This window comes from Haliotis asinina, chromosome 9 (genome assembly GCF_037392515.1).
Source record: "Haliotis asinina isolate JCU_RB_2024 chromosome 9, JCU_Hal_asi_v2, whole genome shotgun sequence".
Taxonomy (NCBI): Eukaryota; Metazoa; Mollusca; class Gastropoda; order Lepetellida; family Haliotidae; genus Haliotis; species Haliotis asinina.
This window is the reverse complement of record NC_090288.1, coordinates 6,794,535-6,815,162: the sequence shown is the minus strand read 5'-3', so window position 1 is coordinate 6,815,162 and position 20,628 is coordinate 6,794,535. Positions and strand designations below refer to the sequence as shown.

The 20,628-nt window shown below is 39.2% G+C and overlaps 1 protein-coding gene across 1 annotated transcript in view; it reads right to left on the bottom strand.

Moving 5' to 3' along the window:
* LOC137296859 (histamine H1 receptor-like) overlaps nt 1-19,700 on the bottom strand; it is a 106,977-nt gene extending 87,277 nt beyond the window's left edge. Inside the window, exon 1 of the mRNA XM_067828733.1 lies at nt 19,452-19,700. Within this exon, the coding sequence (XP_067684834.1) occupies nt 19,452-19,700 (249 nt within the window). The remainder of the gene's footprint in view (nt 1-19,451) is intronic.
* Between the last annotated feature and the right edge of the window lie 928 nt (nt 19,701-20,628).

The window sequence follows — 20,628 nt, the reverse complement described above, 5'->3', positions numbered from 1 at the left end:
GCCTTTACTGTCTCCGAGAGTTGTAACTCAGCTTATGACGAGAAACATAACCGAGTCATCATGATGATGAAAGTTTTCTCTGTGAACTTCATTGATGATGAACCAGCTGCTAGTTGCATGACATATGTCGACCGGAATATCGCTGTGCATCCTGAGTGTGTCAGCTGGAAGTATAATCCGATACATAACCGCTCGATATCCTGTCCTTTTACAAATAGGTGACTTGCATATTGGTCAAACACAGACACACACAAACACACACACACACACACACACACACACACACACACTCACTCACTCACTCACACCAATGTGTGTGTTTGACCAATGTCCAAGTCACCCATACACATACATACATACATACATACATACATACATACATACATACATACATACATACATACATACATACATACATACATACATACATACATACATACATACATACATACATACATACATACATACATCTGGCAGAGGTCTGGAACAGAGAATCCAGTGATCAACACCATGTATATCGGTATAATCAATTGACCATCCTATCCCGTTAATTGCCTCTTACAACAGGTATGCTTTGCTGAAGACCACTTCTTATCTGGATCATCATGGTTCGCGCAAAGGTGTATGATTTAGCCCAAGCAAACCAGAGATTGAACGCATGAACATAAACAGTATTGGACGTCACCGAGCCTGACTACCCCAGTAATAGTCAAAGGATAATATGAAAACTGTTGCCATATTCTCACACGTGTATCGTATAAGGATGAAACTAGGCACAAGATGCTAAGTTAACAAGTGAATGGATTTAAGCTCCCTGTATACGCCTTCACGCATGTAGAACTGTAGCTTACCAAAGACCAACGTTCCCTTGGTTACCAGACAGTCATTAAAACATATTGCTGGACCAGTGGTGCCGACAATTGTGTACGCGTCAAACGTGGAATTGGTTTAAAAACCAAACCTACGCATAAACTCTAATTTAAGAATGCTCAATTCTTATGGAAAACGATCCTACGTAATTTGCCGCAAGCAAAGAAACCGGTAAGGTGACTTTTTGCCCATAACAAGAAGGTTTATATGCCAATTCTACGAGACTGAAAAACAGTTCCCAAGTGTTTTCCTGGCGCTTCTCATTTGTCGCGCAGACCCGAACAAATAAAACTGTTTTATTGTTTGGATCAAAAGTATAATTTTAACACCAACCACCATTACATTCAGTTAAGAGCAAATCCCTGTTTCGAAACAAGTGTCACGACTCACTTTAGAAAACTAATATCGTCACACTGAAGCTCATACAGGCCACACGAATAAATATATACCTTTCATGTGAATTCATCGTCATTGAAAACGATCACCCACACGCTGCAATAACCCGTAATCAACATTTCATCGATAACTATTCCTTTCAAACGCCAGAATAACTGATCAGTTTTTTATGGGAATATTTCTTCATGACATCATTGAGGACCGTATAGAGGCTCCCAATCACTCTGCTCCTACATACTGCGATATTCGATCAGAATAATCGATACCAACAGTCTCCTAAACACTGATCGAGGTGAACTAAAACTGCTCTCATATTTCGCTTGCATCGATTATATATTTTTTTTTTACCCGAGTGGTACGCTGTGCAAAGAACATGACCATGATGGATTCTGATCACATTAATTCATTCATTGCAAGACGTACGTTGTTAAACAGTAAACGTACATTATATGTACACCAATAATAAAAGACATTCAAACAACAATTAGGTACGACGCTTTAATTGCTGTTGGTCTAGGCATAAGATACATAACATAACCACGACATCACAGCATAGCGTTCTATTGCTGTCTATCTGATAAAATCTTCCAGACGCAATGTGGTTCTGTTTATGCCAACAAGTCATTGATTTTCATAATTTAGATGGAGATCTCTAATATAGATATTAACGTTTCCGGTCGATATGTTGGCAAGAACACTTTCATCATAATGGTCTCTTTAATGCCAAGTAAGCATAATTGCCTCCATTATACTGTCTTCCGGTTACTGGAATTGGCTATTTGCTTTTAGAAATACATTTGCTGCTCTTCAGAGCTGTCAAAGATAAGACTCCTGCTCAACGTTGTTTGATAAAAGTTACAACCGTCAAATCATCAGTAAACCTTTCGAAAAGTTTGTCGTGGAGGAGATTTCAAACATATATTTCGAGGGATCTGTGTGATTGTTAAGTGACAGATTGGTGCGTGGCGAACTTCCTGTTCTTGTTGTATTTTGTGTTCCTTTGTTTATCCGGTTAAGCATTTGACTTACCTCCACGTGTATTCTTAATGAGAGTTACCAGTATTACAGGATACGCTAACCGTTTCGCGAATAGTTGGCATCGTTCCTATTCGATTGTAATTTGGTGATACTTGCCCCGGGTAGTGTCAGAGTCGCACTACATGCGCAACTTTTCTCATAGATTCCGCATGGATGCGGAATGTATTATTTAAGTGCTTTTTCGTTTTACAGTATTGATCATGATCCAGACATAGTCAGAATTGTACAATGTATTCTGCCTTTTTTGTTTTAATTGCTTTCTGCAGTTATATAGTATGTTGTCTGTAGGCTTCATATCATACTCGTATCGAAAGGCCTTTTGAAAGATTCACTTGTTTTCTGAAATAAACCAATAACTAACCGAGGGTATATCGCAGGAGTTTGGTAATTCTAAACTTTATTCCTATGCTATAAATTGTTTAAAGACGTGAGAATTTATAACCTTAATGTTTTAAACCAGATTAAAGTGGTGCAATTCCTCCGTAGGTGAAAAAGAGCAGAATATTCTATTGTGATTTGCAGGTGTACACTTTGTTATATTCGAAAGAGACATACTAACAAAAGTGAGTGAGTAAGTGAGTGAGTTTCACGGGACAATATTCCAGCTATATGGCGGCGGGTTGTAAATAACCGATTCTGGACCAGGCAATCAAGTGATCAGTAGCATGAGCATTGATCTTCGCAATTGGGAACCGATGACATGTGTCAACCATGTCAGCGAGCCTGACCACCCGATCCCGTTAGTCACATTGTGCGACAAGCAGAATCGCCTTGTATGGCAACATACTATCAAGAACATGCAATGACACGTGAGATCAATAACACAGAGATTATTACAGTTATTTCAAACAAGAAGGGAATAGAAAACCAAAACGCTATTCCACACGGTGACACAAAGGCTGGATCGGCTGGAATACATATTGGTATGAAGGAAAAAGTGACTTGGAAAGTCATTACTGTTGGCATACAGCCTTACGGTGTTTTGTCACTCTGAGTCTCTATACATAGATATGAAACAGATGAGACCGTCTCAATGATCTTCTTTTTGTGGTCAAGGAGGAGTAATCGGCTGAAGGAAATTGGCAATTTGGTGATTATTGAATGGTATGATATCATCGTTATATAGGAAACAGCAACGGCTAGGCCAATTTACCTTGTTTTGACATTGCAAACTTTCAAATTTAGATGACCAAAACCAGATCCACAAGAAGGGGATCACAATGGATATCCTTGGGATGCTTAATTCTTGCATGGGACACCATAGTTCTTTCATTATGTTTAGATGGGATAACACGATAACTTCTCATGTTCATACACCTTTGCATTTATTTCTGACGGCACCGTCGGTGAGAAAGGATAGTAGAACACCTACTATGAGCATTATTTCGTAACGCTTCATAAAAACTAATGATTTAGTCAAAATCGTACAACGGACACCGCATGTTTCTGGTATTTACTGTGGGTATTTGATGAGTTTTATTTTTTTAAAGTACGTGTCTTTCATTATTAAAATTTCATTCAAACTATTTAACCAGTATTCATCAAGGCTCGGAATAAAACGAGTTGAAATCAGTCATAGATAGAATTAAAATACAAATCATCAAAAACTTTCATACCAAGTTACTATGCGTTTCCCTACAAGACTTCATTGTGCATGTTTAATGCACTGCAAAATGACAATTCCGTATCAAGTAGAAATTGGGTTTTGGCCATACTGAAGATAGTTATTGTTTTTCTAAAGTATTTATATTTTTGTCAATATCAATAGTCTTTTTCCTGACGCAGCTCTCAATACGTATACATTACGAATACCTTGGTAATTGAATTCAATAGAATTTACAGACAATGCTAAATTTATAGCACAGAGTACAGCCCCAGGACAGGGGCGGAACCACTGGTCAACCATTGAGTAAATCAGGTCACTTGTCATCTAAGGTCAACTGGGGTGAATCCTTGCCATCTCAATATTGAGGAAATCCTTGAGTGACAGCTGGCTTTGGCGTTTGCCATTGTCGTGACAGTTGTGGGAAATTGGGCTAAAATTGTTAACGCCCCACGACAGGACATCAGCGGCAGCGAAACTGGATCCCGATATAAAGTTCTGTGACATGGTCAAAGCGTGTCATGGAGGTAAAGACCTAGTTCCCATTCCCCTCACGGGTATAATGAGTAAACCTCATTCCCATGTCTCTCGTCGTGATATTAACGGAATATTGCTAACAGCAACGAAAAACCTTTCTCACTCACTCACTCACCATTCGAAGACGAGTTGAGATTATGTTCATAATGTCTGCCATAGTTGTGACTGATCCAGACTCAATTGTTTACAAGACGTCGTGATATATCTAGAACAATGCTGAAGACACAAACAACCCTGTCCACCAACTAATCAGCGAACAGTCCATGGACAACAAACGAACCACCTGCAGTCTCGATAATACGGAGGTACATACTCAGACTGAATCATTGAAAATACGTTTTTGAATAAAACATAACGATGCTACTGTTCTTTAAACACCCTTAAAACATTTTAATGTGACAACACTGATGTGAATACATTTTTATGTAATCTGACATCAAACCTCAAACAATGTACATCCCATAAGAATTCTTTGACGTATAATTACTTATCTCAGTTCAGCGTGCCCTGATTGCATAGTGTGTGTAGATGTGAACGTGATTCTGTAATTTCATCACTTGTTTGACACTTCTGATGAATTTCAGCTCCCCTTGAAGGATACTTTTGCTTAAAGCTGATATCTAAATGTCATCTATTGTACGAACAAATACCTAATTTACTCTGTAGAGACATATCAATGCAAACCGGAAGGCAAACCTCAGTCTTAGGATTCAGAGAATCCATCAAAGTAATGATGAGATGTTTATAGGCCAAGCTACACGCTACCTCTTCACTGACTGGACTTCTTCTCGGCTATTTTCTTTTAATTTTATCTCTGTAGAACTGGGAGTGATATTCGGCGTCATTTCTAATCAGTGACATAGACACATTTCTCGTGAGTGAGTTTATTTGACGACGTTTTGATTTGAAATTGACATTTCGTAAGATCACGGCGGGTGCGTTTCGTCTGGGAAGAAACATCAAACGTAGTCTTAATCGTAGACACGTTATCTTGTTACCACTTCAGGGATCAGATTGGGATTCGAACTTGTGATTATCAGGTCCATAATCTCGTCTCTCAAAGGCTTTTAGTCTTCAGACTTGTAACTTCTAAGGGGATGTAAAATGTAAAAGTTGGGTTTAACGTCCTGTCCATGATTGTTGCATCTGTGTAGCTACGTGCATGCACGTGTGTGCTTGGTCACTTGTACGTTAATAGTGCTTCGAGATATCATTTGAGCACTGATATCCTCTTAAGCCCCTAAAAAGTCAGTGAACAAGGATGTACGCCAACTTTAGTAATATTCCAGTACATCACTGCGGGAGACCAGAAATGGGTTTCACACACTGCACCCATGGGAAAATGTTATACCGTAAGTTTTTTTTAACTCTTTAACAAGAATCTAACCCAGAAGATGGATGATTTCCAATAAATGTTTCTTTATGCCGTGTACATTCCATCTGTCTTTGGAGTATGCATTGCCAAACTTTTGACGTACAATCGATCATACTCTTTCTACAGAGATTTCAAAGAGTGTCAAGTGACTTTTGCTCAAAAGGTGTTTGACAAAGGTTTCAACAACCAAGGTCGCAGTAAAGATTGCAATGGTAGAGATGTGGTTGACATATCTACATTTGAAGATTCTCTGAATCTCTGGTTATGTTTCAGATTAACATTTGCACATATATGCATCGGGCTCCACCAGTAAGACGGGTAAAAGTTGGTGTCAGGGTTCGCTTGCACAATGCGATCTTAGTGCTACAATGATTATTACTCCCATTCTGCAACATAGGCTTAAGACAGGCGTAGCGCTAAGATTGCTTTGTGCAAGTGGCCCCAGGTCTCGTCATACAGTGGGGGTTATACGACCGAGTTTTCTCTGAATATGGAATTGGTTTTGTCGCAGTTACAATTTATTCAACATTGTGAATGTTGATAAGAGGTTCTGCGGGGGGAATACATTGGTATCATCACATGTTGCCCGATGCATAAACATGTCCTCATTGTACAGAACAAGGTATACTGTAGAGTTTGCTCTAAATGTCGAATTGGTTTTGTCGCTGTTACAATTATTAAACTTTGAGAAAGTTAAAGAGAGGATGAGTTCCTAAATGACACCTTGATAAACATTTCAGCAAAATTCAAAGAAAAATATTTGGATACCACAGAATAATTTTGTTGTTTTTGTTGTCGGATCTATCATCCAGACAAAAGGCTTAAGTAAAAACGCCAGGCCTGAGGAGTCCCAATCACATGAACAAGAGAGGTGTAATCTGTTTGTCTCTTATACACCCAGGGGGAAACAATCAACAGAAAAACACATGGCAAATATATAAATCACCAACGTGACATGGAATCTGAGATTGTTAAAGTTATTTCAACCCGGAGATGATCATATCAATGCTACATGTGATTTCAAACGGGACTTCGACTTGTAAATGGTCGTGATGCACATTCTCTGCCTACACCAACAACAAAATGGCGTCTGCATACAAAGGGTTAAGAGGAACTTAGTAACGCCATGTAGGACGTGCTAAAACCAAGGTGATAAACCTTTTGAAGTTTGAGTTTGGAAACCTATGTTGCTCTTGTGATGCCCTTAAAAGTCCACAGAAATTGATAATTATTAACGCTTTACGACTGCGAACGGTGACTAAACCGGTTATTGATATTATGAGAAACCGATGTTGTAAACCAGATCACCAATCCTGGTCCAAAATCGATTTTGAGACTTTTACGATCGGCAGATGTCGCTGGGGATCGAAAGCTTTAGGTGGCCAAACCATGCAACCATTTGGGAAATCAAACACAGTTCTTCGCAAAGACGACCAACGCTTTATTACTGGACTCCTCTTCCGCCCCTACATGTGGTTAAGTGTTCTCAGACCATTCGTTGCTGACGTTAAATATTATTAGCTCGTAAGGAAACATAGCGCAAAATTCCCAAATATACTGAACAGCAAAAGAGGCACAAGTTTCCAAAAAAATGAAATGTCATAAAAGTAAACGTGTCCTCTATTTTAAAAACGGGACATAAAACCAGAGTTTCGTTTCTTTTTCTGTTCAGTATGTGTTCATGTTTGAATCACATGTACAATAAAACGAATTTCATACATATTATTTTAAGTCATGCTGTCAGACACGAAGTGTAATTTTCTTTGGACGGAGAGGTTTCCTGCAAACACAATAACACAGTAAATCCCCGCGCCACATTGTCGAATTGTAATGATTGTCTGCTGTTTATGAATGAGTCTACGCGAATCATGATAGGAACACGAACAAGTGTTTTTCAAGGTGAAGGTTGCCTTATCTGTGAATGAACTTCCTGGAACTGTCAAATGCATTCGAGTTCTATAAATTGGTCCTGACTTCTAGGACAGATAACGAATGGACGTGATCGACTTTGCTTGATTCCACGTTCTTGAAGTCAGTTTGTGTCATGCTCACCTCCGATGAACTGGTTTGATAAGGTAACGTCGATGGCAAGGACCAACTTAATAGAATCACAATCTCGTTTCTAATGAACAGAATGCGCGTATGATGAGGAAATTAACTAACAATTTAATAATCGTGAGACTAATTCCACCGGCCACTGGGCACTAGCGGTCGACGGTCATTCATTAGGTCTACTGATTCTAACTGATGGGGCCTTGTTCCACGAACGAGTCCTGGCTTTCATGGACGATGCTGAGTGACATTATAGGACAGCCGAAAGCTATTGCTTCTTTCTATTACGCTCTTGTCCACGATTCAGGAACGTCGGTTTCATAAGAACGGTCACGCAACTTGCTATCCCAGACGTTCTGCAATGGCGCCGTCATTAAATCAGAATGCACTTCAAAGCTGCTTTTAATCCCTCTCACTCACTCACTCAGTGGTCTCAAAATGTTAAACGTCAACATCAACGTCTGTGCTATCTGTCGAACTACATTTCATTAGGCGGGAGACCCATGAAGATCCGGGACCGAACTGGTCTCCAGCAACCTATGCTTGTAACGGGATCAGATGATCAGACTCGCTGACTTGGATGACACACAGTTTGTCAGTTGCGTAGACCGTCATGACGTTGATCACTGGATTGTCTGGTCCAGATCACTGTCATATATCTGGAACATTGCTTACTCCGGCGTTTAACAACAAATAATAAGCGTGAAACTTGAAACAGCGTGAAACAGCGGTAAACGTAGTGTTTTCGAACTACTGAAAATGAAATGACAACGGGTGTTCGCAAAAGGTCCCAGCACTAACGGTATGACAACTCACATAGCACTCATGAACAGTAGTTATGCTATACCAATGCTAATACATTCTTTCCTTTTTATAACACAGAACTATATTCAATGGTAGATTATTATAAGTAAGCTAATTCAAAGAGAAACATCATTAATAACTTCTTTCTGCTGACGTACCACGTAACCGCATCTACATTATACAGAAATAACGCTGTCAAGAAAACTGTTATTAAGGTATCCAATCAGACGAAAAGTATAGTTTTCAGTAATTCAGACCTACAGACGAAATGAGCATCCATGAATTAACAAATACGGCGATTTCAGGTAACTCGGTCATAGGACGTTAATATAAGCGAATTATCACCACACAATGTCGTCCTGGGAATGCAACCCTGAAAGCACTGGTGTTTCATTGGGAGCGCTGATCTTTAATAAAGCCCTAATGCAAGCATAACATATGCTATTTAAGGATTTGTTTCTTTGCAACAGAAAATAAGAATGTATTGCCGTTAAATATTGTTTCGCACAGTACAATTTTGATATTATATGATACGGAAACACACTCGGTTAATAATCTGTTTATCATATAATGACATTTTTAAAATTACTCAAAAAAGGAAGCAAATCGTACGGGAATTTATCTAAAGAGAATCGAACATTTGCGTAAGAATACTTAGCGGTATACCAAGGTGAAGGTCGTTCTTCCCACGTGATGGGAAACCTTCTGAAAACTCGCGAAGACGTCATCAATGAAATGTTAAACGTTTTATGATCAGCTTGCCGTGTATGGAGTTTTGTGAAAGTAGTTCGTGTATTGGCCTGAAGTGCATATTTATCTGACTTGCACATCAGATTGCTTTATTGCACCGATAACACCTTCCATTGGATGATAAATCTGACTATGTCTAATTGACCACCAGTCATTCCTCAGATGTGTGTAAACTTAAATAATTCATGTCCTGATATTTTTCTCTCTCAAACATGGTTCAGCGAAGATGGGTCAGCTGTGTATTATATGTTTTGTAAAAAACATGGACAGGCTTCAGTGCAACTAAGTGTCATTGGGGTTCAAGAATGAAATATCGCCAACGTAAGCTATTTTCAGTTTCGTGTTTCTTCTCAATTCATGACAAGTGTTGACTACAGTTGTAAACAAAATAGGCCGGGCTTTAGAAGCATCTACCATCGAAATGCACCACTATGGCAAAATCGTTAAAGTAAATTTGCCCAAATCTTATTCGTTCAGAATGACATATTTGGTACTATCCAGGAGTACAAAAATGAGTTGCAGATTTCACAATGATATCACACAGTTTCTGCAACCACAATCTATTCCTCACAGAATGAAAGCAGAATGCCATTGACTGGTCCTGTCCGTAAGAGGATTGCACGATTGGGGCTAAGTCACTCATTTATAAGCTTAAAACGAGAGGAAGGAGGCGTAATCCAATTTTGCAATGCTTGGCTGCGCACACCTAACTGATTTCAAATTGCTACAAACCCGCTTTCTCGTTATAGCGTTAAAAGTTAGTTAGCTGCCGTTTACAGGAAATTAGCAATGTTTTATTTTGAAGCGCTCACGGCACCAGTAGTTGCTTGCTTTCAGGACTCGATTTAGCGACTTAGCTCACTTAGGGAGAACTCCAAGACCATCGGCAGAGTTAATCCTCCTAGGAAACTGGAAAAAGCAATTCCGGTTAAAGTGATTGAATTTATTTCTGGCAAGGGGATTTATTTTGATCAGAATGTCTCAAGCTCTGTCCTGAAAAGAAGCTACAGCATTTGAAATTTTTCATGGTCGTTATTTTGTATGACTCCGAAGTTTCACACAGTGCAATGTTGAAAAAGGCTGCATACCCAGGTACGTTTATTACACGTACATATCTCAAATTGGTCAAACAAACCTCAAGGACACGGAAGGGACATGACTTAAATTCATACGGAATGAGTATATCTTTTCAAACTTTGATCAAACAGAACCATCCAAAGCTGAAATGGCTTTTAGCGAATAATTGGGATTTGGAATGTATACTACCAACTGTTCAGACCCTGTATTTACAGCACAAAACAATCAGAAACAGCAATACAGAACATTGAAATGAAAAGAACTAAAGAATCAAGCTTCAAATGAAAGCAAAGGTATCATCGCATTCCTTTTAAAAACGGTCGTTTTGATCTTGCCACAGGCGCAATGTCCAAATGACTGATACGCTTATGTCACGCCTATAACAAACAGACGGATTTTGGTGGTCCATACCATCTGCTGTTTTTTAACTCGAAATCTGCTGAACGAACTATGGATATAAAAACTTAAACTAGTATTAGTCGCCCCTTTAGTTCGTCACAAACGTAGTTAACTCTACATACAAAGTGTCCCCCATTAAGAAATCCCCCGGACGGTTATTGAAGGTTTCTGCAAAGAATGACAGTTACGATAGTAATCACGCTGACGTACTGATGTTCAGGGTTAACCAAGGTGCCAGATGATGAGTGATGATGATGAGACCAGGGATGGTACTAAATCAGTCAACAACATATTTGGCCGTGGGTGTCATGGAGCCAAGGGTACCATCAAACACAGAGCGGATAAAGCACTGTGACACTGAATATCGTTTACATGCGTGACTGTGTGGATGAATGTCATTGTACCCAAGTGGCGTATGTCGATTCACATATATCAGTCACTGGATTGTCTGGTCCATACATACTGCTTTGGAATTTGTTCTCAGTGTGATGTTAAACAGTATTAAACAAGGCAAGCATTTAACATTTTTGAGTGTGACGAATGGGTATGAAACCGCCTCATGTTTCCAAATGTTATAGATGTTCTGTCAATGCTTATTTACGGATTATACAGTAATTATAATGCCTGAGTGAGTTTGATTTTAGAAATATTCCAGCAATATCTCAACGGGGGAAGACCAGAAAAGCGTTTGAGGCATTGAGCCCAGATATGGAATCGCTTTACCCACAAGGCTATCCCATCGCACCAACAGCAATGATGAACTTTGTAATTATTACGAATGTATACTTGTCCGGTTTTATTTTTTAAAATATCTTTGAAAAAATGGCACAAACAAACCAAGAACTCAGAGAAATCTGGGATTCAAACCAATGAGCATATTTTTTTGTTGCATGTTTGAGGTTTTAAAGAGGTTGTTCCCATACGCACACTCTCTTTTCAAACGTCAACCTATTCGGACCTTAATACCCAAAGGACGCTTTCACTATGAAATTGTTGTATCAAGCAAATATCTATAAACCTATCATCTTATCACAATCCAGTATGAGACAATACGAGGTGATCAATTCCCTAAGGGCCTTTAAACGGGATTTAACGATTCCGTAACATCAAAGCAACGGTAATACAATATGCCCAATTGTCTAGTTACCCAATGAATACTGCCGTTCTCATATCAGGAACAGTCACTCCAAATTCGCATAGTCCCCCCTCAGACTACAATAATGGGCGTGTTACATTAATAACAAAAAGATGGGGCTGCATAATCTTCTATATATACACATGAAACCGTTGCGAGACGAACGTATGGCAGAGGTGGCAAACCCCCGTAGGTGTTCCTTGCTCGAAATGACTGTTATTCTCAGAGACGCCACACTGTAACATGCCTCCCAGTCTTGGCTTTGAATCGAGACTGTATTCCCAGGCATTGACGTTTTACATTTGTTACAGCAAGGCGATGGCTAGAATCGCCCAACAACTGCGATACTGGAGGGATTTGGTGTAACTAGAAATAGTAAATCTACATTCGGGACCAACCGGCTTAATATAATACCGCGGAGCCTGCTATATCTGGGCATATTACTGAGTAGTACCATCTGCATAGAAAATGCTATACGTGTCTTGGATTATCAGTGAACATGAATAAGCTTATTATTTATATATAGCTGCTTTCTTTATAGTCCAGATTATTTACTGAAATTGAACATTGATCGATGGAAGAAAGCATTACGGGAAGGCACGCTGCTGAGGTGTCCTCATGTTATCAATATGCCTATATCATGACAGTCCTGAATTATTTCGTAATATAGACATTCATCAATTTCATCATTATGTTTTACCTGTCATCGTTGACATACAGGTTGTCTGGCTCCAACGTGGTGTATTATGGTTTAGATATAAGATCATTGCAAAGACAAAACATAATGCACATGTACAAGCACGCGCACATATAAACACCCGCTGCATTGAAATGCAAGTCTTAGGTTTGATATATATGCGTTTTATACAAAATATCATGTGAAAGTCGCCTATACAAGCGACAAAACCATTTCCATATTCATGACAAAATATGTAGCAAATATACATTGTGTTTTGTGCATTGTACATTTCAGTTTTTGTGTTCATGAATCGGTATCAAAAAGTGCGCACATAAATTTTTCACGAAATAAATTTATGGGATAAACCGAAAATATAGTCATTTGTTTCAAAACGGTATACTTTTTACAGTAACATATGCACAGATATAGAATATAACAGATATGTAAAAGCTATCACACCTGAGAAGTAGACATGACGTCGCAAAGGGATAGCATTTCATCATCTAAAACTTACATTCCGCCAGGATGCGTTATATGACGCGGAATGATTCCACGATAACTGTGGACAACAGGAAAGAAGTCAAAGTTTAAACACTCATGAACGATTCATCAATCCTAATATTATATTACTGTGGTATACATTTTGGAACCCTTTGGGTTGGTTGGTATGTTGTTTAACGCCGTACTCAGCAATATTCCAGTCATATGGCGGAGGTCTGAAATAATTGGATTTGGACCAGACAATCCAGTGACCAACATCATGCGCATCGATCTGCTCATTTGGAATACGATTACGTGTATCAACTGTGTCAGCGAGACTGATCACCCAATCCCGTTAGTCGCCTCTTAAGACAAGTATGTGTTGCCGAAGGAAAATTTGAACTCGGATCTACAGGGGTCCTTTACATATGGGATTCAGAAAAGGTAACGTAAACTGTATCCATACAGAGCGGAATGTCGACTTCTTCAGAGACCCAATCACATGTAATGTATTACACTCAATAAGATATCAATATACGAACTGATTACTTTTATACGTAAACAGAGGTTATTCAGGATTTAACCTGATGAAAAAAATATACGGAATTCATTTTGTGCCTACAGAACCTTGTTAATGTAAAACGTCATGGTAATGAGAAAATGTCATGTGAGAATGACTACATCGAACTCCTTCCATGACATCATCGAGCTCAGTACACATCCAAATGCACTCAACGTCCTATATATTTATTACATACCATAGACGTATCCCCCATACGGTTTACATTCTTAGAATGGCGCTAAAGGCATACTTGTCCCTATTACTATGTTGTTTAATGCTGCAATCCCGACAGATTCCTTTTAGCAGTTATGAAACAATATCGACTCTTCTGAAATAATTCTTTGACCACAGCTGTTACGAGAGAAATGAAAGCTATAGCTGCGTAAAAAACGTTTATCAACTCTCCTATCACCTATTAACTTAAGACGCAATAATGTGATGCTTGCATGTCATTTTTCATGCGCACACCTGAAACCTATTTGCCATTAAAGCTTATGCAGACATGATTGACATCGATCGCAGAAATGCAAGCGACGGAGAAAATGCTACGTTACCGCAGCTGGCCCTGAATAGAATAATTTGCTTCGTGAGTTATTGTCACGAATATCCATGACATGTATGTGAATTCATTTTTTAAAATAATATCCAAGTGTGAATGGCTTTTTCGTTCCCAGTATCCTAAAGATGATGGTAAAATACATAATTTCTTACCGTTTTATTACAAGCATGATGAATAATGAATTTGAATTCTCATTTATTACAGACTTGGTGTCCAAAGGTCTTTTTCGTAAAGTGTTGTAATTAAGGCTTTTAGTTTTTCGAAGATGAAAGCTGTGAGCATCTAATCAATACTTTCATGCTGAAGAACAGTCGTGAACATGGGCATCAAACCGTTGTTCGCAACATCATCAACATGCTGTCGTACATCTCTACAAGCTGTATCTCGAGGCAATGACCGTCCTGCTCTCACTTAGCGATTCAAAATCAAACATGAGCCATGGGCTCTTGGTTTAAATCACCATTATTAATGTACAAACATCGACTGACTGCATGTGGTCATAAAGAACCATGTCACCATGTCAGAGTTGCGAATACATCATGCATTTGTGATATGTTTATGGTAGTTACACGATGATATATTTACCCATCCAAATGTTTTGAAATACTGCAACTGTCTTGAAATATTGCCAATATCATGAAATATTCAACATGTACGTTAAGGTGAAACATACGTTGGTCAATACACACATTGATTACCTGTGTCCATTAGTTCAATTTTACATGGTGCTTTGTGTGTGGATACTGGGATCTGTACACAATATATGTGTACTGATATGGCCACGCTCCTCAACTGTAATGGTCCCAGATGTCAATACTGCAGATGTATCGGTAGTACATAACACTTAGCAACGGTATATATACTCATCGTATTACAATTAAGTTGGGTCCGTAGACTTGTTAGACAACAGACGTAAGATGGAAGACATATCTTGACTTGGACCATATTATACTGACTACAGACTCCTGATGTTTTCATTTTTGTGTGATACTGGGATTGTTACAGGCAGCGAATTTAGATATATTTGAATAGACTAGTTAATCAATGAATTTCAGAATGTCTTCTCTTCACCGTCCACCGGTGCAGTGGGGTGGGCTGGTGGGTAAAGCTGCATGTTGGAGGTCCGTGTTCGATATTCTAGGTATATGTGTGCTGCTCTTTTCTGATGTCGCGTTCTGTAATACAGTCACTTAATTAAAGTCGTGCATCGGACCAGGAGAAACATATAATAATATTGTTGAGTGTTTTGTAAATCTGCACGACGTTAGACGTCATTCACAAAACGTCATTTTATCATTGAAAACGTTTTTGTAACGTCAACCTGTCGCAAAATATTCATAAGTTCAGTAGGTTTCAAAACAGCATTTGATACTCAAACATGATTAGCCGAATCAGTGCACATGCATACAGTATGTGTGCATATGCGTGCAGTATTAAGATGTATTGTGTTGTTGTTCTGTGCTTGACAATGTTGGGCAGACACTCACAGGATTCGGGCGTGCAGCTCTACTTGGCTTTCCTTGTCTTGATCTTGGTCGAGCAGGTTTCACTGGTAAAAGACTCTTTAGATCATGCTACACGCGCTTATTTCAATGGTAAAACACTCTTTAGATCATGCGGCAAACGGTTATTAGACAATACCAATATGTTCAAACACATTATTGCTGCAAAGGAATATTGGAAGAAGGATGCAAGGATGGTTGATCAAATTTATGTAACACTTTGGTTCGAGAGAATATGCATTTTCGGACATCTGGGCTCATGGGAGAAAAACAAAGGCAAAACATGGTGAAAATTATATGAACGGATGACTGAAGCTCATTTATGATACCCCGGCGTTCAAAAAAGGGTAAGCATGTTCTGTTCTGCGGCTCAGTAAATTATGAATTGGGAGTAGAAAGGCTATCTCCTGGTTACATCGTTTGCGTCTTCACGACAAATGATCAGGTTCAATTCCCCATATCTGTGATGCTTATTCTTAAGATCTCTGCTGCCGAACGGTTTCCCTTATGGTAAACGTTGCATGAGTAAGTAAGCAAAGCAAGCAATCATAACACCAGCGATTTTCAGATCTTCATTATCATAAGATGGCAAATGCATTTCCAACGTATCTCAGTTCTGTAGCCAACGTTCATGTTGGCAATCACTGGGTTTGCTTGCCCAGACTCAATTATTTATAGAAGTCATGTGGTTAGAAAGTTGCTGAGAATGGCGTTTGACAGCAATAGGAACAAAGCAAACAGAACACAACCCCCAAAACAACCAAACATGTACGCGGATTTACATATTGTACATCTAGTCAATACCGCCATAATCGCAAAACATTATTAAAGCCAATGACAAGTCTCCATGCACAAATATACAATCTTGGTGAGAAGTCATGTTCCTCAGCACAAATCAATCTTGACATACTATGACATACTAAGGCTTTGATACTGCTAATGATCTGATACTATTGATATGGATAGATGCCAGATCAATGGCCAGTGGGATTAACACCTGTTTTCAGAGTGGGCGTATACAAATGACCAACGCTAACTACATCAGATCAAATGCGGTATATTTTAGGAATGAATGCGTGTATGGAATTTCTGATTGAAACTTTAAGGCACTAAGGCACTTTGATCACGATACTCGATATTGTATATCACGAGGGCTTATTACTTACAGTAGCAGCGGGATAAGAAGACAATAGAAGAACGATACGAAAATGGAAATGATTTTAGATTTTTCTCTATTCGTGTCCGAATCTTAACAGAAAAATATAGAACAGTTGTATCGGTTTTACCACATATGAACTGGTAATTCGTTATGGAAACATTTGCTTCCTGTTCCATATATTATAATGGATACAGGAACAGAAATAGTGACTTGTTTTGCTTTCTTGTATTAGGGTTTATCGAAATTGTTCAGAAACTGATAAACAGGTTACTTCATCATACAAGATAAGTGTGGGTGGAATATACTTCAAATTTTATAACAAATATCCCTCTTAATGGAACGATATATATGTATCCAAACCATGATTTTAATTAACAAATGAATCAGGATATGAATTTGAACATTAGTATTCTTGTTTGTATGAATAGCTTTATAATAATAATGAGTGAACATGGAACATTACACGAAGAGTGACAGTCTGTGCTAGAAGCAGACATTTCTGATCAGTAGTACTCAAAGATGTGTCAAAACATTCATTCACACGACGAGGTGTACTGTATAGGAGTCAGCCCATGGCGATTTGAGGGAGGCTGAGACCAACTGGTAATGACAATGACAAACACGTCTACCTATCATTCCCCAACGTTCTCAATGGGGAAAAAGGCCTGTGGTCATTCCTGGCCATACTAGTCTTTGGATGTTGCCCTGCCAGAGGCAAGCACAGCCGATTCGCGTTCAGTGAGTACGGGCTTTGTCGTCCTCAAAGACAAAGCGTCGTTCAACAGACAGACTTTACAGATACAAGCCATGGATGACTGTGCTTATACTTGGTAACATTTTACAGTTAACAGCGTGGTGAAGACTGGCATCTAGATAATTCTATAACTGTTGTCTCTCGGAATGATTCATAAATATGCATGTCTAGTATCTTTTGTATTATAGTATAAAGGGTTGAAGTGAACTGTATAGAACTTTTAGTACGCCATGCAAACGGGACAATATAGGGAGTTGACGAGATGGTACTGTCCACCGACCTTTGAGCGTCGGATTTGCTCACTTATAGTGATGCCACACCATGACCACTCCACCGAAAATATGTCATGAGGTCTAATGCTGCGTTTGGACTGACGTTCCTGTCAACGTCTCTAGACACGGCTGCTCGTATCAATGATTTGCAAAGTGTTTCAGTGAATGCGAAAACAATACACGTGATCATCATTGCTCTCGTCTCGAAACGAACATGTCGATGAACTTCATGAATACGATTTCGAATCGTCTGACCGTAACTCTGGAACCTTGACGAAACTTCGCAACAATTTGATTCATCGTCCAAGTTCGATTTCTACTGCTTGATTTCGGAATAATTTATCCTCCACAATAGTTGATCTGGGACGTCCTAAACAGGGTCAACCATAGACATTTTTGTTTGTCCGTACCACACTTTTGCTTCTGCTAGTTTCCTTCATGCCAATGGCCCATGGACTCGTTGTTGCGTACGTCACATTACTTGTTAATAGCCATAAAATGAATCATATCAGGTGAACCGCAACTACATGATAAGCAGAGACAGGATCCGGCAATCGGGTGTGATTTGGTGCTAAGCTTTACAGACATCCTTCCGTTGTATGCTTGTCGCCAGCACTAAACCATCTATTTTAAGTTTATATAATTATAACGTCTAGAACTTCAGAACAGAACTGAACCAACCTGAATTCATACCGATTCTTGTTCATAGAGGTAGGAAGCACACTGTTTGGTTTCATTCTGTGAGAAACATTATATTGTTTTTCTAGCTATATTTGATAGCAATGTGAACTCACAGACCAAATAACGATCATGCAGGACAAGTGAATCGTGATCAGTTTTTTAAGATTATATAGGATGTTGGAAGCAAATTCCCACAATCTGTAAACTGAAAACTTGTCATATATGGAAATTATTCTTCACTCTTGTTTTCTTACCGTTTCTTGCTCATAGTGGATCACATTTATCATAAGGGTTCTTAAGGGTGAAGCAAACGCAAGTTTCATTCATCGTAAATGATACAAACTGGACAGTGATAAAAGAACGTCAGTTTTGTTTTCATCGGTACGCTGTTTCATCACGTATTATTAAATACCGCGGAGGATGTTGGCGACAATGACATTTTAAGCCAATATTCTTCTGTGGAAGGATCGAAACGTTATTGGATTAAATGTGTCTGTGAACATATTAGACAATAGGATTATTACAACAGATCGTACGGTATTAAGTATTGCCATTCTGTCAATGTCATCTGTTGTCGTCATCTTGTAAAGAGAACTTTGAAAAATGTGTGCATCCAATACGAACTCCACGTTGAATCTAGGCATACATACATACATACATCATTCCGACAGAAGTCAGATTAAATGTTTCTTCCATTGATAAGTCAAACCAGATTTTTAAATCGCTCCTGGAAATAAAGTTCATGGGGTATGTATTTAACAACCTACCGTTTGGAGTCTCTTCTCTGTCCTGACTGCATGTAATACCATGGCGTTTCCAACTATTGTAAGAAGGCACAGTATAGTCAAGACAGTGCCTAACGGAATCTCTGTCCAAAGGTCCCGTGAAAGATCCCCTTCCAAATCCGAACCGTTCCAGGAACCGTTCCAAGAACCGTTCCAGTCCCAGTCTCCAAACTGGTCAAAAAAGTAATCCGTAGGAAATGTGACTGAAGAATAATCAGAGGTGGACTCCATGTCCTGTAAGCTAACCCCAAGTTTTCCTCATCGAATCGGAGGGACCATCACAAAAAATGCCGACACAGGTAAAGAAATCCCCTTTCCTTTGACGTTTTCTGGTTCCAACAAGCACACTTTGAAGTTATCCAAGATTTTCGACAATATTGGAATCCCAGCAGTGCTCTGCACCACAAACTTTATCCATTTGTTGCAAGTTCCTGTGAATGCGTCTGCGAGACATTTCCCTGAACACGGACTCACTCCTGAAGCAGCAGGTTATGGATTGATAAAATTATACTTTTCCTTCTTGTCGAGAGGAAGCAGGGAAGTTAATTCGCTACGAGGCGGTACACATATTGTTGACTATTCCTGTTCGCTTGGCTCGTGTTGAACGGGCGCCTCGAACTCACTCGTTACTCGGAGTGACAGCTAGCGGTGGTAGGCCGCGGATCGATACATGGTGATGGATTCTGGGTGAGCGATGACCAGACTGGTCATTCTTGTGACTGGAGGTACTGAGAGTACGAGGTGAGGACATTCCAACACACTCGTCCGACGCATCGTCTCACCTTAGCATCACCTGGTGCAAGTATTGATTTATTTCTTAAATCTTCTTAAAAATAACAAATTGCAAGAAGTTTATATGTCTCTGTTCTCTGTGTTTTCAAGAGAACCAGACGTCGATAAAGAGCAAGGTAAGAAAAAGCGTAATTAGAACGGGGTTATGGTGATGTATGACTAGGTCAATTGAAACAACATTGCATGTGGAGATCAATGCGGGAACACACTGCGAGAATCCAAGTTTAGCACTGCGTTGTAAATGAGCTCGTTGCTTTCTAATCAAACCATGTAAGCATGCATATTTGACTCGGTAACAAATCCCTTGATAAAAGACACAGGCTTTGTGAGCCAGAACTGTTTTATCTTCATGTTCTGTGTTACTCCG